At 38.1% G+C, this 24,297-nt stretch overlaps 1 protein-coding gene across 1 annotated transcript in view; it reads left to right on the top strand.

Moving 5' to 3' along the window:
- Positions 1 to 24,297, top strand: part of LOC131399559 (complement factor H-like) — a 79,987-nt gene that overhangs the window by 14,785 nt on the left and 40,905 nt on the right. The window contains exons 2-5 of the mRNA XM_058533899.1: positions 11,437 to 11,492; positions 12,127 to 12,319; positions 20,486 to 20,586; positions 21,176 to 21,368. Of these exons, the coding sequence (XP_058389882.1) occupies positions 11,437 to 11,492; positions 12,127 to 12,319; positions 20,486 to 20,586; positions 21,176 to 21,368 (543 nt within the window). The remainder of the gene's footprint in view (positions 1 to 11,436; positions 11,493 to 12,126; positions 12,320 to 20,485; positions 20,587 to 21,175; positions 21,369 to 24,297) is intronic.

The raw sequence follows: 24,297 nt of genomic DNA on the forward strand, positions 1-24,297 counted from the left end.
CACCTTATCTTTTTCAACTCTTAAATAATTTAACAAAATTCTCCCAATATTATTTGGCTAGTGTCTTAGCAAAACACATATTTTCTATACCTCGTAGCTATGTCTTTAAACATTGGTATTAAGCTCAGTTATAATATGAACTAAAAACTGAGATATGTAAACTGGACTGCAGGGGTATGTGAAACCATGATAGATATAGCAGAGTGAAGTGAGAGAGAAAAAACAAAACAAAATAAAGGAACACATTTCAGGCTCTTTTGAGGTTTGTGTCAATAAACAGCAAGCATTGAAGACATATTTTAATTAAACCTTGTATTTAGGTGGTCACATATTATTTTTATTAATGCTAATATAATCATTGATAATATAAGTATATTATCAAGTTAGCAATAGAGATCTATCAAACTTGGTCTTGCACAATGGAGAATAAATTTAAGACCAATCAAGAGACTTTTGCAATACCTCTAGAAGCTAAACATACACAGGGCAGGAGGAGGAGATATATAAGCAATAATGACAACTTTCTAGAATATGGTGTTTAACTGAATATCAGGGTGATGAGTAGGAAGGAGTGTGGGGTAAATTTCCAGTCTTCTCTTGTGGGATTCTTGTGTCACAAATTAAAATGTTGAACACAGGAGGAAAAACATCTATGGAGAGAAGTATAATGCTTTAGTTTGACATAAAACGTTAGATATGCCTCTGAATTATATGCATGGACCAACAGTGTGAAGCTGCAGTTGGATAGATGGATGTGGATCCCACTGAAGAGGTGATTAGCGTAACGGTGGTAGCTTTTTATCATGAAAGTGTCTTGAGTCACACAGAGAATGTGAAGAGGAAAACAACAGAATCTACTCAAAAACTCATATGGAACCAACTTTAAAGGCTAGATATCCATTCACACAATACCTGCAGGGTCTCCAGGAAAGAAGTTTCCGAGGTGGCGATAAGAATCAATAGGAAGATCCAGAGTAGAATCATTCAAAAATAAAGAATAGGTAGTGCAGAGGATAGGAATGAGCTTGGTCTGTGTGAAGACAGGACAGAAGGCTATCGTGTTAGTAGTACAGAGAGTGAGTGGGAAAGTGGTAGGAGATGAGACCTGAAAAGCTGGCAGGGCCTAACAATTTAAGTAGAGTAGAGGAAGAGGAGCAGCTAGAAGTGAAATAAGTAAAATAAAATACTGCTGTTCAGACAAAGGTAAGGAGAACATAAGAATGTGAGGCATTGGAGATCTTCAAGAAGTCAGTGACCAACAGTGTCAAATATCACAGAAGGTTTCCGTGTCTTCAGTTCAACAAACAATTAAGGAGCCCATGATATATACCAGCCACTGTGACATGGGGACTACAGAGACTTCTGGATTTGGAAATTGGAGGACATTGGTGACATTTGTCAGAGCAGTGCCGGCACAATTTAGATGTCAGAAGCCAGATAGCAGTGGGTTGAGGAATAAATGGGAGGTGGGAAAGGAGACAGCAAGTGTAAGATGGTATTTTAAGGATTTGGGCTGTGAAGGGGAGGAGAAATATTGTACGTTCGCTGAACCTGGACCCAGGGTTGAGAGAAGGAGTTTAACATTGGAGGAGCTTGCATATCAGCTTAAGAGAGAGTGGTTGACACAGTGAGAGAGGGAAGGAGTCAACAATGGTTCATGATTCACAGCAAGTGACAAACGAGAGAAGCTAGAATGAATACGACAAAAAAAAAAAAAAAAAAAAAGCACCTTATCATCAAAGGTTAAGGGAGAGGCTTAAGTCCAGATCAAATATAGCTGGAGTTGAAGGAATACTGGAGAGAAATCTAGGGCGCCCCCAGCGTTTACTCTCAACTGTTTTCTGTGAATGCAGGGACTTATTACCTGTTGATGAAGGAGCAATTGTGTTAGGTGGCTTGAGGAAAATGAGGAAACTGGGGGTCACTTTCTTTGGGAAATGGAATTGGAAGTAAATTAGGGGCATATAAATGGATTTCAGGCAATGCTGAACGTCCATCACACGATTTTAGTCTAAAATACAACATGGCACCACCATAAATGCTTATGTTACATGTCTACAGTTGTTAAAAGAAATGGTATTTTATTAGAAAATGAATGTTGCTAATTGATCCATTGCTGAGATAGAGCAAAGTTGATGGAAAGGACTGAGAAGGAGCTTTATACATTAGGATAGACTAGGTCAGAGGATAGCACACAAGAGCCCACAGGTCAAAAGCATCCTATTTTTTTTTTTGTTTTTTTTTTTTTTTTTGGTAAACAATGTTTTATTGGAACACAGCCACTTCCATTTGTTTATGCATTGCTTTTGACTACTTTTGTGCTCCAACTGCAGAGTTGAATAGTTGTGACAGAGACCTGTTATCTGATTTCTTTACATAAAAAGTTTTCCACGCCCTGGACTAGGTTATTTTATTACAGTAAGAAAAATGTATTCCAAAATCTCAGTATGAATAGGAAATAAACTTTAGTTTATTCATGCTAACTTCCAATGTAATTCTGAATGGATTCTGCTCATTATATCCATTGTAAGAATCAGGAGAGAGAGACATCATCTTTCCATGCCCTTCCTTAATCACTGCAGCTGTGGGGAAGAGAACATAAAATTTCACACAACGGCTTTTACAACTTCCTCCCTAAAGGGAAACATATTACTTACACATTCATTTCCTTGAGCTGTGCAAGTCATATAGCCATGTCTACTTCAAAGGGGCACGGATCTGTAATCCTACCAAGTTTCTGGAAGAAGAGACTCAGAATATTTGTAAGCAGTCCTTATGAAAACTACAGAAGCCAAGGAAGTTGAAGGAAGTGAAAAGAGTAGTTGAAGTGATCTATTATGGATTCATTGCCGCATACGGAACATCATGAAGTATGTGATGGCTTTGGAGAAACAGGATTCAAGAGTCCAGGAGGCAGAAATACATAAGATGAGAGATACAGTGAGGGAAATGAGTGATAGAGGGGAAGGATATGAGGCTGTGCTCATTTTAATGCCATTCATTTAATGCCAAGGAAATACAGGAAAATGCACCAGTTCAGGCTGGGCACCTTCTCCCAGATGTAGCTGTAAGTTCCATTCATATCTTGACCTACTTCTTAATTCTGAAATTACTTTCTCTTAAACACAAAATCATAGGGATACAATAAATCTAAACATTTGCCTCACTGTTTATGTAAAATAGAGGCTTTAGAAACATTCTTTGCTTTTCAAAGTAGCCAATTCTGAGGATCAAAAACACATCTTTGTAAAAAACTCTTTTTTTTGCTATTCAACATTAAATATACGTGTGCATGTGTGTGTATGAATATATATTTCTCTAACTAATGTCATTTTAGTATCTGAGCTAAAATATTGGGTAAGCCTGGTGTCTTTGAATACCTAGTTTATTAGTTGTTTCTGTGTAAAAAATTTCCCCCAAAACATATTGGCTTAAAGCAACAAAACTGCCTTATCTCAGAGATTCTAGGGGTCAGGAATTTGGGAGTGGCTTAGCTGGGCAGTTCTGAGTCAGACTCCTGTGCTGCAGTCAGGATGCTGGTGTAGGCTGCAGTTCCTGGGTGGCTAGGCTGGGCTGTAGGACCTGCTTCCAGGACAGCTCACTCACGTGGCTCTTGGCAGAAACCTCAGTTCCATACTACACATGCATCTCCACAGCTTGCTTGAATGGCAGCTCACTTTCTCCAGAGCTAGTGATTGGAGACAGAGGGGAGGAAGCTTCCATGCCATTTATGACCCAGTCACACACTGTCGCTTCAGCCATGCCTATTCTTTACAAGTGAGTCACTAAGTCCAGCACAGTCAAGGGGAGACAAGTTAGGCTTCAGTTTTTGGAAGGAGCTGTGTTGAAGACATTGTGGAATTTTCTAAAACCATCACAGGAACAAAAGGCCGCTCAATTCAACAGAGTCTTTTATTTCTTTTATTTCCATGTTTCCTTTGCCCTTTTCCAAGTGTTTTCTTTCTCTACAATAATATTCCCCTTCTTTATATTTCACAGTTCCTTTTAAAAGTGAACCCACTTAAATTGGGTACTCCATGAATGAAAAATGTAGTGATACAAATAATAGGTCAAGGGCCTCAATGTTAATTCTAGGCATAAGTCCAAAATGAATTTCCAAAGCATGAGACCCTTGAAGAGGAAGCTATTATCAGTATGAAACAGACTTCAGTGTTCCTTGGATATAAGGAAAATATTTATTTACTTAGATATAGTTAACATATAACATTATATAAGATTCAGATGTAAAACGTAATCATTTGATATTTGCATGTATTGCTAAATGGTCATAACCAGAAGTCTAGTTAATATCTATTACCACACATAATTACAAATGTTTTTCCCCTTCATATGAGAACTTTTAAGATCTACTCACTTAGCAACTTGAAAATATACGATACAGTAATGAAACTGTAATCACCATGTCATACATTACATGACCGTGACAATTATGTTATAATCCTCTTGACCATCTTCACCATGTTGTCCACCCCACCCACAACCCGCCTCCGGCAACCACCAATCAGTTCTCTGTATCTATGAGTTCATTGTTATCGTTTATTTTTTTTTAAGATTCCACGTATAAGTGAGAACATATGGTACTTGTCTTTCTCTGTCTGCCTTATTTCACTTGGAATAATGCCCTTGGGTCCATCCGTACTGTCAGAAATGGCAAGATTTCCTTGTTTTTTATGGCTGAGTAATATTCCGTTGTATATATACAGCACATTTTCTTCATTAATTCATCCATCGATGGACACTTAGGTTGCTTCCATGGTTGCTTCCATGTCTGGCATATTGTAAACAATGTTGCAACAAACATAAGGTTACAAATATCTTTTGGAGATAGTGATTTCATTTCCTTCAGATAAATACCCAGAAGTTAAATACCTGGATCATATCCTAGGTCTCTTTTTAAGTTTTCAAGGAACTTCCATACTGTTTTATAGTGGCTACATCAATTTACATTTCATCCAGCCGTTCACAAGGGTTCTCTCTTCCCACAGTCTCCTCAGTACTTGTTATCTCTTGTTTGATCATAGCGTTCTAACAGGTGTGAGGGGACATCTCATTGTGGTTTTGATTTGCATTTCCCTGATGATTAGTGATGTTGAGCATCTTTTCATGTACGTGTCGGCCATCGGGATGGCTTCTTAGGAGAAATGTCTGTTCAGATCCTCTGGCTATTTTTTAAATAGATGGGTTGTTTTTTTGCTATTGAGTTATGAGTACTTTACATAATTCGGATATTAATCCCTAATTAGATATATGATTTGCAGACATTTTCCCCCATTTGTCAGGGAGAACCTCTTTTGTTGATGGTTTCCTTTGATGCACAGGAGCTTATTAGTTTAATATAGTCCCACTTGTTTATTTTCATTTTTGTGGCCTTTGCTTTTGATGTCAAATTGAAAAATCATCTCCACGACTGATGTGAAGGACGTTACCCTCTGTTTTCTTCTTGAAGTTTTATGGTTTCAGGTCTTAAATCTTTAATCCATTTTGAGTTAGTTTCGTTTTCTCCAGATTCGTTCTTTTGCCCGTGGCTGTCCAGTTTTCCCAATGCTGTTCATTGAAGACACTGTCCTTTCCCTGCTATATATTCTTGGCTCCCTTCTCATGAATTAATCGATCATATATGTGTGAGTTTATTTCTGGGCTCTGTGTGTCTGTTTTCATGCCAATATCATACTGTTTTGATTACTATAGCTTTGAATTACAGTTTGAAATCAGGAAGCAGGAATCCTCCAGCTTTGTTCTTCTTCCTTAGGATTGCTTTGACTTTTTGGACTCTTGTGGTTCCAAACAATTTCATGATTGTTTGCTCTATTTCTGTGCAAAATGCCATTGGAATTTTGAAAGGTTTTGCTATGAATCTGTAGATTGCTTGGGTAGTATGGACATTTTAACAATATTAATTCTTCCAATCCATGACCATGGAATATCTTTCTGTTGGTGTTTTCTTCAATTTCTTTTATCATTTTCTTATAGTTTTCAGTATATAGGTCTTTCACTTCTTTGGATGGAGTTATTCCTAGGTATTTTATTCTTTTGATGCAATTGTTAATGAGGTTGTTTTCTTAATTTCTCCTTCTGATATTTCATTATTAGCTTATAGAAATGCAACAGATTTTTATATATTGATTTCGTATCCTGTAACTTTACCAAATTTGTTTATTAGTTCAAACAGGTTTTTGGTGAATTCTTTGGGGTTTTCTATAATATAACACCATGTCATCTGCAAATAATGACAGTTTTACTTCTTCCTTTCCAAACTGGATGCTTTTGTTTCTTTTTCTTGCCTAATTGCTCTAGCTAGGACTTTCAATACTATGTTGAATAAAACTGGCAAGAGTGGCCATTTCTGTCTTGTTCCTGATCTTAGAGGAGAAGCTTTCAACTTTTCACCATTGTGTGTAGTGGTGTTATGAGAGGTTCGGGGATTTGATCGGAGATGTAAAAGACACTTTCCACTCCAAACAAATGGACTGAAGGTATATTTTATTATATAGAGGATAGTAAAGGCGATAGTCTGCAAACAGATCTGAATAGGTCAAATATTAAGAAGGAAAAAACATCAGCCCGACTGGAAAGGGAAAACATCCACATCGGCTGAAGAGAAATGACACAAATCAACCGGAAAGAGAAACACCAGGTTGACTGAAAAGAGAACACATCAAATCAATTACTTCATATCAAATCAATTACTTCACATCAAATCAGTTACTCACAATATCCACGCCCCACTGCCGGGAGAGTCCTGTCAATCGACGCAGCTGGGCAAGGATCACACGTCCTGGGCAAGGTGTCCCTTCCACAGGTGGAACTCTCACCGGGTCTCAGTCTCCAGCAGTTTATATAAGCAGTTACAGAGTTTACAGAGCAAGCATCCAGTGTTTCCATGCACAAATGGTTATCAGTGGCGTATGTGCACTGAGCCCCTTGGCTAACGTCCCAGCCCAGCAGTTGTGTACGTGCATTGTTTTCTTTGGTTATCGTCTTAGCCCGGCACAGATGGCCAGTCCATCCCGTGCTACAACGCTCCAAGAGCCTTGAAATGTTACAACTGGCAACTCCCTCCGGGGGAGAAAGGCCAGTTCCCGGGAAAAGGCCAGTTTCCACCACACAGAAAGCAGCTTTTTATTTCTTTGTGTGCTGGTGGCTATAGGTCAATGGAGCGGCCAAACGTGGCTGTACTCATGTCAAGACAAGTGGTGGCTCTGGGCTTATCATATATGGCCTTTATTATGTTGAGGTACATTTCCTCTCTACCCACTGTGTTGAGAGTAAAGTAAACTGTGAATTTTTTCAAATGCGTTTTCTGTATCTATTAAGGTGATCATATAATTTTTATCATCATTTTGTTAATGTAGTACATTGCATTGATTGATTTGGGAATTTTGACCCATCCTTGCATCCCTGGAATAACTCCCACTTGATCATGGTGTCTGAGCATTTCGATGTATTGTTGAATTTGGTTTGCTAATATTTTGTTGAGGATTTTTGTGTCAATGTTCACCAGGAATTGTGGATGGTAATTTTCTTCTCTTGTGGTGTCCATGTTTGGTTTTGGAATTAGGGTAATGCTAGCCATGTTGAGACCATGAGTTTGGGAGTATTCCCTCCTCTTCTATTTTTTTGAAGAGCTGGCATTAATTCTTCTTTAAATATTTAGTGGAATTCACCAGTGAAGTCACCTTTTCCTGGACTCTTGTTTTGGGGAGGGTTTTGATTACTAACTGAGTCTCCTTACTACAAATTAATCTGTTCCGATTTTCTATTTCTTCTTGATTTAGTCTTCATAGGTTGTATGTTTCTAGAAATTTATCCATTTATTGTGGGTTGTCAATTTGGTGGTATAATTGTGAAAGTTGTCTCTTATTAGCCTTTGTATTTCTGTGGTATTAGTGAGAATGTCTCCTCTTTCATTTCTGATTTTATTTATTTGAGTCCTTTCTCTTTTTATCTTGGTGAGTCCATTAAAGGTTTGTCAATTTTGTTTATCTTTCCAAAACACCAGCTCTTACTTTTCTTGATTTCTTCTACGGCCCCTTTGTCTCCATTTCATTTATTTCTCTCAGATTTTTGTTATGTCCTTCCTTCTACTAACTTTGGGCTTGTTTGTTCTTTTCCTAGCTCCTAGAGGTATAAAGTTGGTTTGTTTATTTCAGATGTTTTGTTCCTCAATGTAGGCATTTATCACCATGAATTTCCCTCATAGAGCTGCTTTTGCTGCATCCCATCACTTTGGTGTGTTGTATTTCTATTTTCATCTGTCTCAAGGTATTTTTTGATTTCTCTTTTGATTTTTGTCTTTGACCCATTGGTTACTCAGTAGCATGTTGTTTAATCTCTACATAATTGTGGATTGATTTTCCAATTTTCTTCTTGTCATTGAATTCCAGTTTCATACCATTGTGGTTCGAAAAGATGCTTGATATGATTTCAATTTTATTAAATGTAGTAAGATTTGTTTTGTACTTAACTTGTTTTGTGGTTTATCCTGGAGACTGTTCTGTGTGCACTTGAGAAGAATGTGTATTCTGTCTCTTTCTGATGCAATTTTCTGCATATGTCTGTTAAGTCCATCTGGTCTAATTTGGCATTTAATATTGATTTTTTTTATTGATTTTCTCTCTGCAGCATCTATGCATTGATGAAAGTGGAATATTAAAGTGCCCTACTATTATTGTATTGCTGTCTGTTTCTCCCTTTAGGTCTGTTAGTATTTGCTTTGTATATTTAAATGCTCCTATGTTGGGTGCATTGCTATTTAGCAATCTTATGTCCTTTTGTTGTATTGACCCTTTTATTATTATGTAATGACATTCTTTGGGTCTTGTTACAATCTTTGTTTTAATGTCTATTTTGTCTGATATACATACAGCTACCCCACCTTTCTTTTGGTTTCCATTTGGAGTGAACATCTTTTTCCATCCCTTCACTTTTAGTCTGTGTGTGTCCTTATGTCTAAATTGTGTCTCTTGCAGGCTACATGTAGATGGGTCTTCTTTTTTCACCTATTTAGACACTCTATCTCTTTTGATTGGAGAATTTAGTCTATTTACATCTAAAGTAATTAGTGATAAGTATGTACTTATTGTATTTGCGATTTTGTTAATTGTTTTCCTGCTGTTTTATAATTCCTCTGTTCTGTTCTTCTCTTCCTTTGTGATTTGATGACTTTCTGTTGTAGTATGCTTAGATTCCTTTCTTTTTAATTTCTGTTTATCTAATACAAGTTTTGCTTTGACGTTACCATGTGGCTTGCCTAAAATAACTCCTAGTTATGAGGCTATTTTAACTTGATAACAACTTAAATCTGATTGCATTCTAATGTTCTACATTTTTACTCATTTTTGAAGTCAGAATACAAATCTTATCTTGTGTATCTCTTAACAAATTATTGTAGTTATATTTTTACTACTTTTGTCTCAATCTTTCTACTACCTTTATAAGTGACTAACCAACCTTTAGAACAGTAGATTATTCTGAATTTACTGTATATTTACCTTTACCAGTGATATTTATTCTTTCATATGTTTTCCTGTTACTAATTAGCACTGTTTCATGTCAGCTTAACAAAGTCCCTTTAACATTTCTTGGAAATCCCATCTAGTGTTGCTGGACTCCTTTAGCCTTTGCTTGTCTGGAAAATTCTTTATTTCTCCTTCAAGTCTAAAAGACAGCTTTGCTAAGTAGAGTATTATTGGTTGGCAGCTTTTTTCTTTCAATGGTTTGAAGATACTGTGCTACTCCTTCCTGACCTGAAAAGTTTGTGCTGAAAAATCTGCTTATAGTCTAATGGAGGTTCCCTTGTACATTACAAGTTCTTTTTTTTTCTCTTCTTACTTTTAAGGTTCTATCCTCGTCTTTATCTTTTGACATTTTAACTATAATGTGTGTTGGTGTGGTTCTCTTTGGGTTCAACTTATTTGGAACTCTCTGTGTTTCCTGAATCTGAATACTATTTCCTTGCCCAGAGTAGGGAAGTTTTTGACCATCATTTCTTCTGTGTTTTCTGCCCCTTTCTCTTTCTCTTCTCCTTCAGGGACTCCTATAATGTGAAAGATGGTCTGCTTTACGTTCTCCCATAAGTGCCATCAGCTATTTTCACTCATTCTCATTCTTTTTTATTCTGCTCTAATTGGGGGTGAATTCCACTCCCCTGTCTTTGACTTCACTGATTCTTTCTTCTGATATGGAACCCTTCTATTGTAATTTTCAGTTGAGTTCTTGTATTTCTCAGCTCTGTGACTTCTATTTGCTACTTTCTTATCTTTACTATCTCTTTGTGGAAATTCTTACTGTGCTCATTCTTTCTTCTCTTGAACTCAGTGAGCTTCTTTATGACCATTGTTTTGAAGTCCTTTTCAGGCAAACCACTTATATTCATTTCATTAAGATCTTTGTCTGAAGTTTTATCTTGTTCTTTCATTTGGCACATATTCCTTTGTTTCTTCAATTTTTCCTTACTCTCTCTCTTGATTTCTATTCATTAGATAAAACAGCCACCTCTCGCGGTGTTGAAAGAGTGACTTCGCATAGGAGATGAACCTTATTGTTCAACTGTGTCTTAGCTCTTGATTGTCTCACCAGTCTTTGTGATTTATTTTTAGCGGCTCTCAGTGGTTGAGGGTGTGCCAAGACCTGTCATTGTCACAAAGGGAGGATCTCAGTCAGCACCTTGACTCAGGCCGACTGGAAGCAAAGACCACAGGCAGCAGTTTTTCTTTTATATATTTTTTAACGAGGAAGATTCACCCTGAGGTAACATCTGTGCCAATCTTCCTCTATTTTGTGTGTGGCTTGCTGCCTCAGCATGGCTGATGAGTGGTGTAGGTCCATGCCGGGGATCCAAACCTGCAAACCTGGGCTGCCAAAGAGGAGCTCACCAACATAACCACTATGCCACAGGCCCAGCCTTGTCAGGCAGCATCTTCTAAAGTATGCAAATATACCTCTTTCAGGGTAAGACTGGGATGGGGGCACTTCTGCCTGCTCCATCTGAGCTGAGCTGTGGGTATTGCCCAGTGAAGACCTGTTTCTTTCTTTGCTTCTGTCTTGTTGAACTCATGAACACAAACCCCACTGGCCAGAGGGGCCAGGCAATCAAGTGGTGATCCCTGGGCAGTAGCCACAAAAACTGGGGCACCAGATGTAAAAGCCAGGACACCAGCATCCTCCCAGGAGCTCCTAGCATTCTTGAGCTTGGTAAATGGAGAACATGAAGACAGCACTTGCCCTCCATGGTCTCTGGAAAGAGGAATACAGTCAGCCTTTAGTTTTGTGTTTAATTAGAAGTCTTCCCCTCAGTCCTCAGCTATGAAGATAGGCTCATACTCTTTCACAGTAAGACCAGACTCCTCAGTCTTTTGCCTCTACTGTGCCCTGGGTTTGGTAGACAGTTAAAAATGCTTTTTCCATCTGTTACAGTCCTGTGGGACTGTGAGCATAAGCCCCATGGGCCACCAGAGTGCAGTGATCCAGAGGTATCCCCTGGGCTGGAGCCATAGAAATCGTAGTACCAGATGAGGGGACTGATACTGGTGAGCTGGAGCAAGGCGGAAGGGCAGCACACAGTGGTGTCCCCCGACCTCAGTCCCTGGAGAGCACTTAGTAGGCCCATAGATATGTCCCCAACCAGAAGCCTGCCCCTCAGGCCAAAGCTGCAGGAAAGGCTAATAACCCTCCTTCACAGACAAACGAGGTTGTACTTCAGTCTGCATCTGCACTGTGCCATGTGGGTGGTAGATGGCCATAAATTGTCTCTCCATTTGCTATGGTCCTGTGAGACCAATGACCACAAGTCCCACTGGCCACTAAAGCTAGGTGATCAAGGAACATCCTCTGCATGGCAGCCACTAAATCTGGTGCACCAGACATAAAAACTGGGAACCAGACACTTGTACTAGCTCCCATTTGGGAGTTAAGGGTGTTCTGGAGCATGGCAGAGGGAGAGTGTGAAGATGGCACTGCCTTCCAAGGTGTCTGGAGAGGATTAAGACAGTCCTTAGATGTGCTTTAATTAGAAATCTGACCATCAGTCCACAGCAATGAAGGTGAATCTAATTGGCCTCCTCCACAGAAAGAGCCTGTTAGAAACTCTTTCTCCATTTGTTACAGTCCTTTGGAACCTGCAAGTGTAAGCCTTGCTGGCCAGCAGAGCCAAGCAATCTAGAAGCATCTCCTGAGTGCCAGCCACAAAAACCAGAGTGTCAAAGAAGGGTACAAGCTCCTTTCTGGGAGATGCTGGTGATCTGGTGTGAGGCAGAGGGAGAGCACAAAGATGGCATCCACTGTCCTCCATCTTTGGAGAGTATTTAAGTAGGCTCCTAGATGGGAGTTAATTTAAATTCCTGCTCCTCAGGCCCATGCTTTATGATAGGCAAATAAGCCTCTTGAACGAAAGGTCTGGGCACTTTTCAGTTGGCTCCAGCTGCACTGGGTCCCGCCGTGGGTGAGTCCACTCATGTGGGACTTTTAAAATCATTTTTCAGTTCACGTTTCTCAGTTCATTACTCTGTGGGCCTTCGGGACACAAGCCCCGTTGGCTTTCAAAGCTAGATGTTTGGGGTCTCATATCTCAGGTGCAGGGCTGAAAGTTGACGTGCTAGATGTGGAGTTGAAACCCGTTTCTCCTCGGGGAAAATCTTTGTGTTTTGAGTTGCCTCCTGATTGTGGGTCTCCATGCTAAGGTTGAGGTTTATGGCGAGATGTGTCCTGTCTTACCTACCAACTTTGATGTGTGTTTTTCTGCTTTTCTCTGATGTGTGAGAATCACTCAGCTAGCTTTTGGTTTTTTTTCAGAAGAAATTTGTGCTGTATGTAGCTGTGAATTTGATGTCTGTGGGTGGATATGAGTTCCAGGTCCTCCTACATTGCCATCCTCAATCAGTTACCTAAGGAAAATATTTAACCACGTTTATGGCTGGTTTTTGAAAATGATAGATCAGCCCAACTGTATCTGGATGTCAGCAAGGTTATTCTACAAGGGACCTTCTGAAGTTCTTGTGAACAAGATGGGGAAATAGATGGGTTAGATGATTCATCAGATAGTTAATTTCATTAAATGACCTTATGTGATTCTCAGATGTAGGACTTTGTTCTTAGGCCTGCTCCATTACTCACTCGTGTCATCAGTTTCAAGATTTAGAGGAAATGCAGTACAAATTCACAGCGGGACTGACAGAGGGCGTAATGTACTGAATCTCATTAGCACAGATTCATTATTCAAAAGGAATCCTCTATGCTAGATTGAATCTAATAACACGACATTTAGTGGTGATAACTATAAGATCCTGGGCTTGAGTCAAAGGAATTAGCTGCAGAAATATAGGCACTTTGAAATATTTTTAAAAATTAGTGTTATTTCAGTCAATTTTGAGATCAGTTTGAGTCAAAACTGTGAGGCAAGCACCATAACTGCTAATGAGACCACAACCCTCACCGGTAGAAGTGCAAGCGTTAGAATGAGGCTGTTCTAAGTCTTGCCGACGTCAATGCTGATCAGACCATATGTGAAATATTATATTGGCTTCAGAAATGAGCTTGTTGGATGGTAAAGACAGATTTAAGTGTTCCCAAATCAAAGGGAAAAATAGCAAGGGGCTCAGTCCTGTGACAATAATAACATCTACTTTTTATTATGCCCCTTTTGTGTACCTTTTGACGAGTAATATCACTAGACTATTTTATTTATTTCAGATTCTTTGAAGCACTATAATGAGGTGGATAACCATGTTTATTCTGAAATCAGACAACCAGAGTTCAATTTTATCCTCTATAATTTAATGAAAAAATTAATTAAATTCCTTAAGACTTTCTTGAAAATCCAAAGAGTCAAGCTTGCTCGAGGTATTATTGTTAAATGACACACATCTAGACATATCATGATGAAATTCATCCAAGGCTGAAGACAAAATACTCTCAATCCCTCAAAAATCGTGGGTAAAAACTAGAACTTTGCTTAAAAAGAATGAGACTAAATGAGCATTTTAATCTCAATATTGGAAGCTTCAAAAAAGTGGTGAAAACATTTATCAGTGATAAGAGTTATGGACTTAGGCCAAGAATCTATGCCTAGAGAAGGTATCATTCACAAATCTTTGTTAAAGAAAGATATTAGTATCTGCAAGGATTCAAAGTTCATAATCCACTGAATGAGTCTGTAGAAACAACTGGAAAAATGTCTCTAATCAAAGAGAAAAGAAAATTCAGCAGTGAACTTAAGGAAGATGAAGATGATAATGAATACTTGGTGCATGTATATCTGTGTAAGTGTGTGTGTGTTGGAACTTTTTTTAACACGATGCATAAAGTTTATTGTAATAGAATCTCATTCCACGGAAAAAACTTGTACTAGTCTGGTATTAAAAGTGTTAGATTATCGCTAAATCTTCCAACGAAAAGGGCAAACATTTCTGAAAAATATTATATACAAATGTGTGATAAACAACATAGCACTTAAACATATATGTTAAAATTATTTAATATGTTAGATTAACTCAACAAATTGTTAGTATATTATACCTCATTTAAAAATCTTTATAAAACGTATTTAACTGCATCTCATTCTCCATATAAAATTAGAAATAAACAATCCGTTGTTTACCATAATCTTAACTATTTGAATATTAAGAAATACTGCTACTTCATTTCTCTAGAGAGATAAAGAAAGGAAAACTTGGCTCTGTGACTAATTTGAGGCATGACTAAGAATTTGTTTTTCTGTGTGATGTGATCAATGGAAAATTTTTGTTCTTCACTCTATTTCTCACATTGTTTGCAGTAAATAGAAAACAAAATAACGAATGTTAATCCAAAAAACAAAAACAAAAACAAAAAACTTGTTGTCTTCCTACATTGAGTTGGTCAGGCAAGAAAAGACAGGACTCTGATTTCTGATGAGAAAAGAAAAGAAAGGAAAAGAAGACAGATGAGCTGAGTGATAAGATCAGTACTTTCATCTCACAGTCAAGATGCTCATTTAATCAACTAGGGCTAGGTTACATGTACTCAAGGAGACTTCATTAAATAGATCTGTGCAGTTTTCTTTCTGGAGAGTTTTCATACAACTTTCTATATCATATGATCCACAAGGCATAATTTTGTCTTCATTACCAAGGACTTCCTCACATCCCTTAGTCATCCGAATTTATCACTTTTCTTGTCCTAGAAACTCTAATGCAATGAGTATCATTATGAAGAGAAGAGAATCTAATTCATCAATGAAACATTCATGTCTAATTTGATTTTTATTGAGGTAAAACATTATTTATACCGGTTTTGTTATGTTTTTTTTTATTCCTAGTGAAGCCTTGTGATTTTTCCAGAAATAAAACATGGACGTCTACATTATGAAGATTATTATAAACCATACTTTCCAGTACCTATAGGACAACATTATTACTATTACTGTGATCAAAATTTTGTGACTCCTTCAAGAAGTAGAGGGGGTTATCTTCAGTGCAGACAAGAAGGATGGTCAAAAACACATCTTTGTAAAAAACTCTTTTTTTTGCTATTCAACATTAAATATACGTGTGCATGTGTGTGTATGAATATATATTTCTCTAACTAATGTAATTTTAAAATCTAAACTAAAATATTGGGTAAGACTAGTGTCTTTGAATACCTAGTTTATTAGTTGTTTCTGTGTAAAAAATTTCCCCCAAAACATATTGGCTTAAAGCAACAAAACTGCATTATCTCAGAGTTTGTTTGGGTCAGGAAATTGGGAGTGGCTTAGCTGGCTAATTCTGAGTCAGACTCCTGTGTTGCAGTCAGGATGCTGGTGTAGGCTGCAGTTCCTGGGTGGCTAGGCTGGGCTGGAGGACCTGCTTCCAGGACAGCTCACTCATGTGGCTTTTGGCAGAAACCTCAGTTCCATACCACACATGCATCTCCACAGGTTGCTTGATTGGCAGCTCACTTTCTCCAGAGCTGGGGATTGGTAAGAGAGGGGAGGAAGCCTCCATGCCATTTACGACCCAGTCACACACTGTCACTTCAGCCATGCCTATTCTTTAGAAGTGAGTCACTAAGTCCAGCACACTCAAGGGGAGACAAGTTAGGCTTCAGTTTTTGGAAGGAGTTGTGTTGAAGACATTGTGGAAATTTTTAAAACCATCACAAGAACAAAATACCACTCAATTCAACAGAGTGTTTTATTTCTGGGGACGTTTCCTTTGCCCTTTTCCAAGTGTTTTCTTTCTCTACAATTATGTTCGCTTTCTTTATATATCACAGTTCCTTGTAAAAGTGAACCCACTTAAATTGGATACTCCATGAATGAAAAATGTAGTGATACACATAGTAGGTCAATGGCTTCAATGTTAATTCTAGGCATAAGTCCAAAATGAATTTCCAAAGCATGAGACTGTTGAAGAGGAAACAGATTTCAGTGTTCCTTGGATATAAGGAAAATATTTATTTATTGACTTAGATATATTTGAAATATAACATTATATAAGTTTCAGATGTAAAACCTGATGATTTGATATTTGCATGTATTGCTAAATGATCACAAAAAATCTAGTTAACATCTATTACCACACATAATTACAAATTTTTTCCCCCTGTGATGAGAACTTTTAAGATCTACTCACTTAGCAACTTGCAAATATACGATACAGTGATAAAACTCTAGTCACCATGTTATACATTACATGACCATGAGTTAATTATTTTATAACTGAAAGTCTGTACCTCTTGACAACCTTAACCATTTTGTCCACCCCATCCATGCTCTGCCTCCTGCAACCACCAATCGTTCTCTGTATCCATGAGGGTTTTTTTTTGTTTTTTTTTTTTAGATTCCACATATAAGTAGAGATCATACAGTACTTGTCTTTCTCTGTCTGCCTTATTTCACTTAGGATAATGCCCTCCGGGTCCATCCGTGCTGTCACAAATGGCAAGATTTCCTTGATCTTTATGGCTGAGTAATATTCCATTGTATATATACACGTTTTCTTCATTAATTCATCCATCAGTGGACGCTTAGGTTGCTTCCATGTCTTGGCTATTGCCAACAATGTTGCAATGATCATAAGGTTACAGATATCTTTTGGAGATAGTGATTTCTTTTGCTTCAGATAAATACCCAGAAGTTAAATTGCTGGATCATATGGTAGTTCTATTTTTATTTTCTGAGGAACTTCCATTCTGTTTCCCATAGTGGCTACACCAATTTACATTTCCGCCAACAGTTCACAAGGGTTCCCTTTTCCAACCCAACACTTGTTATCTCTTTTGTTTGATGATACCGTTCTAACAGGTGTGAGGTGATATCTCATTGTGGTTTTGATTTGCATTTCCCTGATGATTAGTGATGTTGAGCATCCTTTCATGTACCTGTTGGCCATCTGGATGGCTTCTTTGGGAAAATGGCTGTTCAGATCCTCCGGCTAGTTTTTAAGTAGATTGGTTTTTGTTTTTGCTATAGAATTATGAGTTCTTTTTGTATATTGGATATTAATCCCTAATTAGATATACGATTTGCAAATATTTTCTCCCATTTGGCAGGGAGAACCTCATTTGTTGATGGTTTCCTTTGATGTGCAGAAGCTTTTTAGTTTAATATAGTCCCACTTGTTTATTTTCATTTTTTGTTGCCTTTGTTTTTGATGTCAAATGAAAAGTCATCTCCACGACTGATGTGAAGGACCTTACCCTCTATGTTTTCTTCTTGGAGTTTTATGGTTTCAGGTCTTAGTTCAAATCTTCAATCCAGTTTTGAGTTAGTTTTGTTTTGTCCAGATTCATTTTTTTGCACGTGGCTGTCCAGTTTTCCCAATTGAAGAGACTGTCCTTTCTCTGCTGTATATTCTTGGCTCCTTTCTCTCGACTTGTTGACCATCTATGTGTGAGTTTATTTCTGGGCTCTATGTGTCTGTTTTTATGTCAATATCACACCGCTTTGATTGCTATAGCTTTGCAATATAGTTTGAAATCAGGAAGCAGGAATCCTCCAGCTTTGTTCTTCTTTCTTAGGATTGCTTTGACTTTTTGGACTCTTTTGTGGTTCTAAACAATTTCAGGATTGTTTGCTCTATTTCTGTGCAAAATGACACTGGAATTTTGATAGGTTTTGCTATGAATCTGTAGATTGCTTGGGTAGTATGGACATTTGAACAATATCAATTCTTCCAATCCATGAGCATGGACTATCTTTCTGTTTGTGTTTTCTTCAATTTCATTTATCATTTTCTTATAGTTTTCAGTATATAGGTCTTTCAACTCATTGGATACTGTTATTCCTAGGTATTTTATTCTTTTGATGCAATTGTAAGTGAGATTGTTCTCTTATTTTCTTTTTCTGATAGTTCATTATTAGCTTATTGAAATGCAACATGTTTTTATATACTGATTTCGTATCCTGTAACTTGACCAAATTTGTTTATCAGTTGGAACAGATTTTTGGTGAATTCTTCTGGGTTTTCTATAGTATAACACCATGTCATCTGCAAACAATGATGGTTTTACTTCTTCCTTTCCAATCTGGATGCTTTTGTTTCTTTTTCTTGCCTAATTGCCCTAGCTTGCTCTAGTTGGACTTCCAATACTATGTTGAATAAAACTGGCAAGAGTGACCATTCTTGTCTTGTTCCTGACCTTAGAGGAAAAGCTTTCAGCTTTTCACCATTGTGTGTGGTGTTGGCTCTGGGCTTATCATATATGGCCTTTATTATGTTGAGGTACTTTCCCTCTATACCCACTGTGTTGAGAGTAAAGTAAATTCTGAATGTTGTCAAATACTTTGTCTGTATCTGTTGAGGTGATCATATGATTTCAATCTTCATTTGGTTAATTGCACTGATTGATTTGGGAATGTTGAACCATCCTTGCATCCCTGGAATAAATCCCACTTGATCATGGTGTATGATCATTTCGATGTATTGTTGAATTTGGTTTGCTAATATTTTGTTGAGGATTTTTGTGTCCATGTTCATCAGGAATTGTGGCTGGTAAGTTTATTCTCTTGTGGTGTCCATGTTTGGTTTTGGAATCAGGGTAATTCTTGCCTTGTTGGAGACCATGAGTTTGGAAGCATTCTCTTGTCTTCTATTTTTTTGAAGAGCTGGCATTTATTCTTCTTTAAATATTGGGTAGAATTCAGTAGTGAAGTCGTCTTGTCTTGGACTCTTCTTTAGGGGAAGTTTTTGGTTACTAATTCATTCTCCTTACTACTAATAAGTCTGTTCAGATTTTCTATTTCTTCTTGATTCAGTCTTGGTAGGTTGTATGTTTCTAGAAATTCATCCATTTCTTGTAGGTTGTCCAATTTCGTGATATAATTGTGCAAGTTATCTCTTATTATCCTTTGTATTTCTGTGGTATTTGTGAGAATGTCTCCTCTTTCATTTCTGATTTTATTTATTTCAGTCCTCTCTCATTTTATCTTGGTGAGTCCATTAAAGGTTTGTCAATTTTGTTTATCTTTTCAAAACACCAGCTCTCAGTTTTCTTGATCTCTTCTATTGCCTCTTTGTCTCTATTTCCAGTCAGATTTTTGTTATTTTTCTTCCTTCTACTAACTTTGGACTTTATTTTTTCTTCTTTTTCTAGTTCTTTTTTCTCAGGATTCCTTTGGATATTTGGGGTCTTTTGTTGTTCCACATAAATTTTATGATTCTTTGTTCTATTTCTGTGAAAAAGGTTGTCGGAACTTTGGTGGGGATTGCAACGAATCTATAGATTGCTTTAGGAAGTATGGACATCTTAACTATGTTAATTCTTCCAATCCAAGGGCATGGAATATCTTTGCATTTCTTGATGTCTTCTTCAGTTTCTTTCAGCAATGTTTTATAATTTTCAGTGTAAAAATTTTTCACCTCTTTGGTTAAGTTTATTCCTAGGTATTTTATTCTTTTTTGCAATTGTAAGTGAGATTGTATTCTTAATTTCTCTTTTTGCTTCTTCGTTGTTAGTGTATAGAAATGCAACTGATTTTGTATATTGATTTTGTATCCCAGGCAGTGGCTTGTAAAGTACGCAAATATACCTCTTTCAGGGGAAGACTGGGATATGGGAACTTCTGCCTGCTCCTTCTGAGCTGAGCTGTGGGTATTGGCCAGTGAAGACCTCTTTGTTTCTCTGCTTCTGTCCCGTTGAACTCATGAACACAAGCCCCAGTGGCCACCAGAGCCAGACAATCAAGTGGTGATCCCTGGGCAGCAGCCACAAAAACTGGGGCACCATATGTAAAATCCAGGACACCAGCTCCCTTCCAGGAACTCCTAGCACTCTTGAGCTTGGTAAATGGAGAGCATGAAGAAAGCACTTGCTCCCCACGGTCTCTGGAGAGAGGAATACAGTCAGCCTTTAGTTGTGTGTTTAATTAGAAGTCTTCCTCTCAGTCCTCAGCTATGAAGATAGGCTCATAGGCCTCTTTCACAGTAAGACCAGACTCCTCAGTATCTTGTCTCTACTGTGCCCTGGGTTGGTAGACAGTTAAAAATGCTTTTTCCATCTGTTACAGTCCTGTGGGACCGTGAACATAAGCCCCATGGGCCGCCAGAGCCCAGTGATCCAGAGGTATCCCCTGGGCTGCAGCAACAGAAATTGAGGCACCAAATGAGGGTACTGATACTGGCGAGCTGGAGCAAGGCAGAGGGAGAGCACACAGTGCTGTCCCCCGGCCTCAGTCCCTGGAGAGCACTTAGTGGGCCCCTAGATATGTCCCCAACCAGAAGCCTGCCCCTCAGGCCAAAGCTGCAGGACAAGCTAATGAGCCTCTTTCACAGACAAACGAGCTTGTACTTCAGTCTGCATCTGCACTGTGCCATGTGGGTGGTAGATGGCCATAAATTTTCTCTCCATTTGCTATAGTCCTGTGAGACCCATGACCGCAAGCCCCACTGGCCACTAAAGCTAGGTGATCAAGGAACATCCCCTTAGCGGCAGCCAATAATCTGGTGCACCAGACATAAAAACTGGAGAACCAGACACTTGGCCCAGCCCCATCTGGGAATTAAGGGTGCTCTGGAGCATGGCAGAGGGAGAGTGTGAAGATAGCACCGCTTTCCAAGGTGTCTGGAGAGGATTAAAACAATCCTTAGATATGACTTTAATTAGAAATCTGACCATCAGTCCACAGCAATGAAGGTGAATCTAATCGGCCTCCTCCACAGAAAGAGCCTGTTAGAAACTCTTTCTCCATTTGTTACAGTCCTTTGGAACCTGCAAGTGTAAGCCTTCCTGGCCAGCAGAGCCAAGCAATCTAGACGCATCTCCTGGGTGCCAGCCACAAAAACCAGAGAGTCAAAGAAGGGTACAAGCTCCTTTCTGGGAGACGCTGGTGATCTGGCGTGAGACTGAAGAAGAGCACAAAGATGGCATCCACAGGCCTCCATCTTTGGAGAGTATTTAAGTAGGCTCCTAGATGTGAGTTAATTTACATTCCTGCTCCTCAGGCCCATGCTTTATGATAGGCAAATAAGCCTCTTCCACAGAAGGTCTGGGCCCTTTTCAGTTGCCTTCCTCTGTACTGGGTCCTGCGGTGGGTGAGTCCACTCATGTGGGTCCTTTAAAATCATTTCTCAGTTCACTATTTTTCTGTAGGTCTTGTGGACACAAGCCCTGTTGGCTTTCAAACCTAGATGTTTTGGGGACTCGTCTCTCAGGTCTGAAAGTTAGGGTGCTAGATGTGAGGTTCAAACCCTTCACTCCTCAGGGAAAAGCTTGGGGTGTTGAGTTGCCTCCTGATTGCGGGTCACCACACTGAGGGTGAAGTTTATGGTGAGATATGTCCTGTCTCACCTACCCACTTCGATGTACCTTTTTCCACTTTTGCCTGATGTATAGGAGTCACTCAGCTAGCTTTTGTTTTTTTGTCAGAAGAAATTTGTTCTGTATGTAGCTGTAAGTTTGATGTGTCTGTGGGTGCTCCTACAATGCGGGTCCTCCTACATTGCCATTTTGAACCAGTTACATAAGCAAAATATTTAATCATGTTTATGATTGGTTTTTGAAAATGATAGATCAGTCCAACTGTATCTGGATCTCAGCAAGGTTATTCTACAAGGGACTTTCTGAAGTTCTTGTGGACAAGATTTGGAAATAGATGAGTTAGATGGTTTCTAACTCATTAAATAGTTAATTTGTATTGTAGTTTGTAATTTCATTAAATAACCTATGTGATTCTCAGATGCAGGACTTTGTTCTCAAGCATACTCCATTACTCATTTGTGTTATCAAACAGTTTAATGATTTAGAGGAAATGCAGTGCAAATTCACAACTGGAATGATAGAGCGTGTAATGTAGTGAATCTCATTAGCACAGATTCATCATTCAAAAAGAATCCTTTATGCTAGGTTGAATCTGATAACATGACATTTAACTATAAGATCCTGGGCTTGGGTCAAAGGAATTAGCTGCAGAAATATAGACAGATTGAAACAATTTTAAAAATTAGTCTTATTTCGATCAATTTTGAGATCAGTTTGAGTCAAAAATATTAGGGAACCACCATAACTGCTAATGAGGCCACATCCTGCACTGGTAGAAGTGTAAGAGGTAGAAGGAGGCTGTTCTAAGTCCTGCCAGCATCAGTGCTGATCAGACCATATGTGGAAGGTTATATTTGCTTCAGAAATGATCTTGTTGGATGGTAAAGACAGATTTAAGTGTTCCCGAATGAAAGAGAAAAAGAGCAACGGGGCTCAGTCTTGTGACAATAATAACACCTACTTTTAATTTGACCTCCTGTGATTACCTTTTGGAAAGAAATCTCACTGAAGTATTTCATTTATTTCATATCCTTTGAAGCATCACAATGAAGTAGATAACCATACCTGTTCTGAAATAAGACAACCAGCATTCTATTTTCTCCTCTATAATTTAATGGCAAATTTAATTCAGTTCCTTAAGACTAAGTTCTTGCGAATCTAAAGAGTTAAGCTTGCTCAAAATATAATTATTGTTAAATGACACACATCTTTACATATCATGATGAAAATCAACCAAGAGTGAAGACAAAATACTCTGAATCTCCAAAAAGTGGTGGAGGAAAAAGCTAGAATTGCTTAAAATGAATGAGACTAAATAGGCATTTTAATCTCAATATAAGAACCTTCAAAAAAGTGGAGAGGGGCCGACCCCATGGCTTGGCGGTTAAGTGCGCGTGCTCCGCCACTGGTGGCCTGGGTTTGGATCCCGGGGGCGCACGGACGCACCGCCACTTCTCCGGCCATGCTGAGGCCCTGTCCCACATACAGCAACTGGAAGGATGTGCAACTATGGTGTACAAATATCTACTGGGGGTCTTTGGGGGAAAAGAAGGAGGAGGATTAGGCAATGGATGTTAGCTCAGAGCCAGTCTTCCTCAGCAAAAAGAGGAAGATTAACACGGATGTTAGCTCAGGGCTGATCTTCCTCACAAAAAAAAAAAAAAGTAGAGAAAACATCTATCAATGAAGAGAGTTATGGACTTTAAGGCAATAATATATCCTTAGAGAATATATGATTCACAATTCTTTGATAAAGAAAGATGTTAGTATATGCAAGGATTCAAAGCTTATAATCCACATAACAAGTCTGTAGAAACAACTTGAAAATTTCTCTAACCAAATGAAGAATAAAAGAGATCAGTGAACTTAAGGAAGATGAAGATGATAATGAATATTTGGTGTGTGTATATCTGTGTGAGTGTGTCTGTGTGTGTTGGAACGTTTTTTAAGATGTTGCATAAGGTTTATTATAATAGAATCATATTTCATGGAAAAAACTTGTACAAGTCTGGTATTAAAAGTTCCAAATTATCTCAAAGTCATCCAGTGTAAGGGGCAGAATTTTATATAAAATATTATATATAAACGTGTTATAAACAACATAGCACTTAAACGTATGTGTTGAAATTATTTGCTATATTAGATTAACTCAACAAATTGTAATCCTATTATACCTCATTTAAAAATATTTATCAGACATATTTAAAAACATGTCATTCTCCAATTAAAATTAGAAATAAACAATCATATGTTACTATAATCCTAACTATTTGGTTATTGAGAAATATTCCTATTTCATTTCTGTGGTTAAATAAAGAAAGTAAAACTTGCCTCAATGAGTGTTTTGAGGCATGAATAAGAATGCTATTTTTCTGTATGATGTTATCAATGGAAAATTTTTGTGCTTCTCTCTATTTCTTACATTGTTTGCAATAAATAGAAAACAAACTAATCAATGTTAATCCAAAAAAATAACAAAAACAAAAACCCCAGTATCTTCCTACATTGAGTTGGTTTGAGAAGAAAAGACAAGGCTCTGATTTCTGATGAGACTGGAAAGAA

This window comes from Diceros bicornis, chromosome 38, assembly GCF_020826845.1.
Source record: "Diceros bicornis minor isolate mBicDic1 chromosome 38, mDicBic1.mat.cur, whole genome shotgun sequence".
In the NCBI taxonomy this organism is placed as follows: Eukaryota; Metazoa; Chordata; class Mammalia; order Perissodactyla; family Rhinocerotidae; genus Diceros; species Diceros bicornis.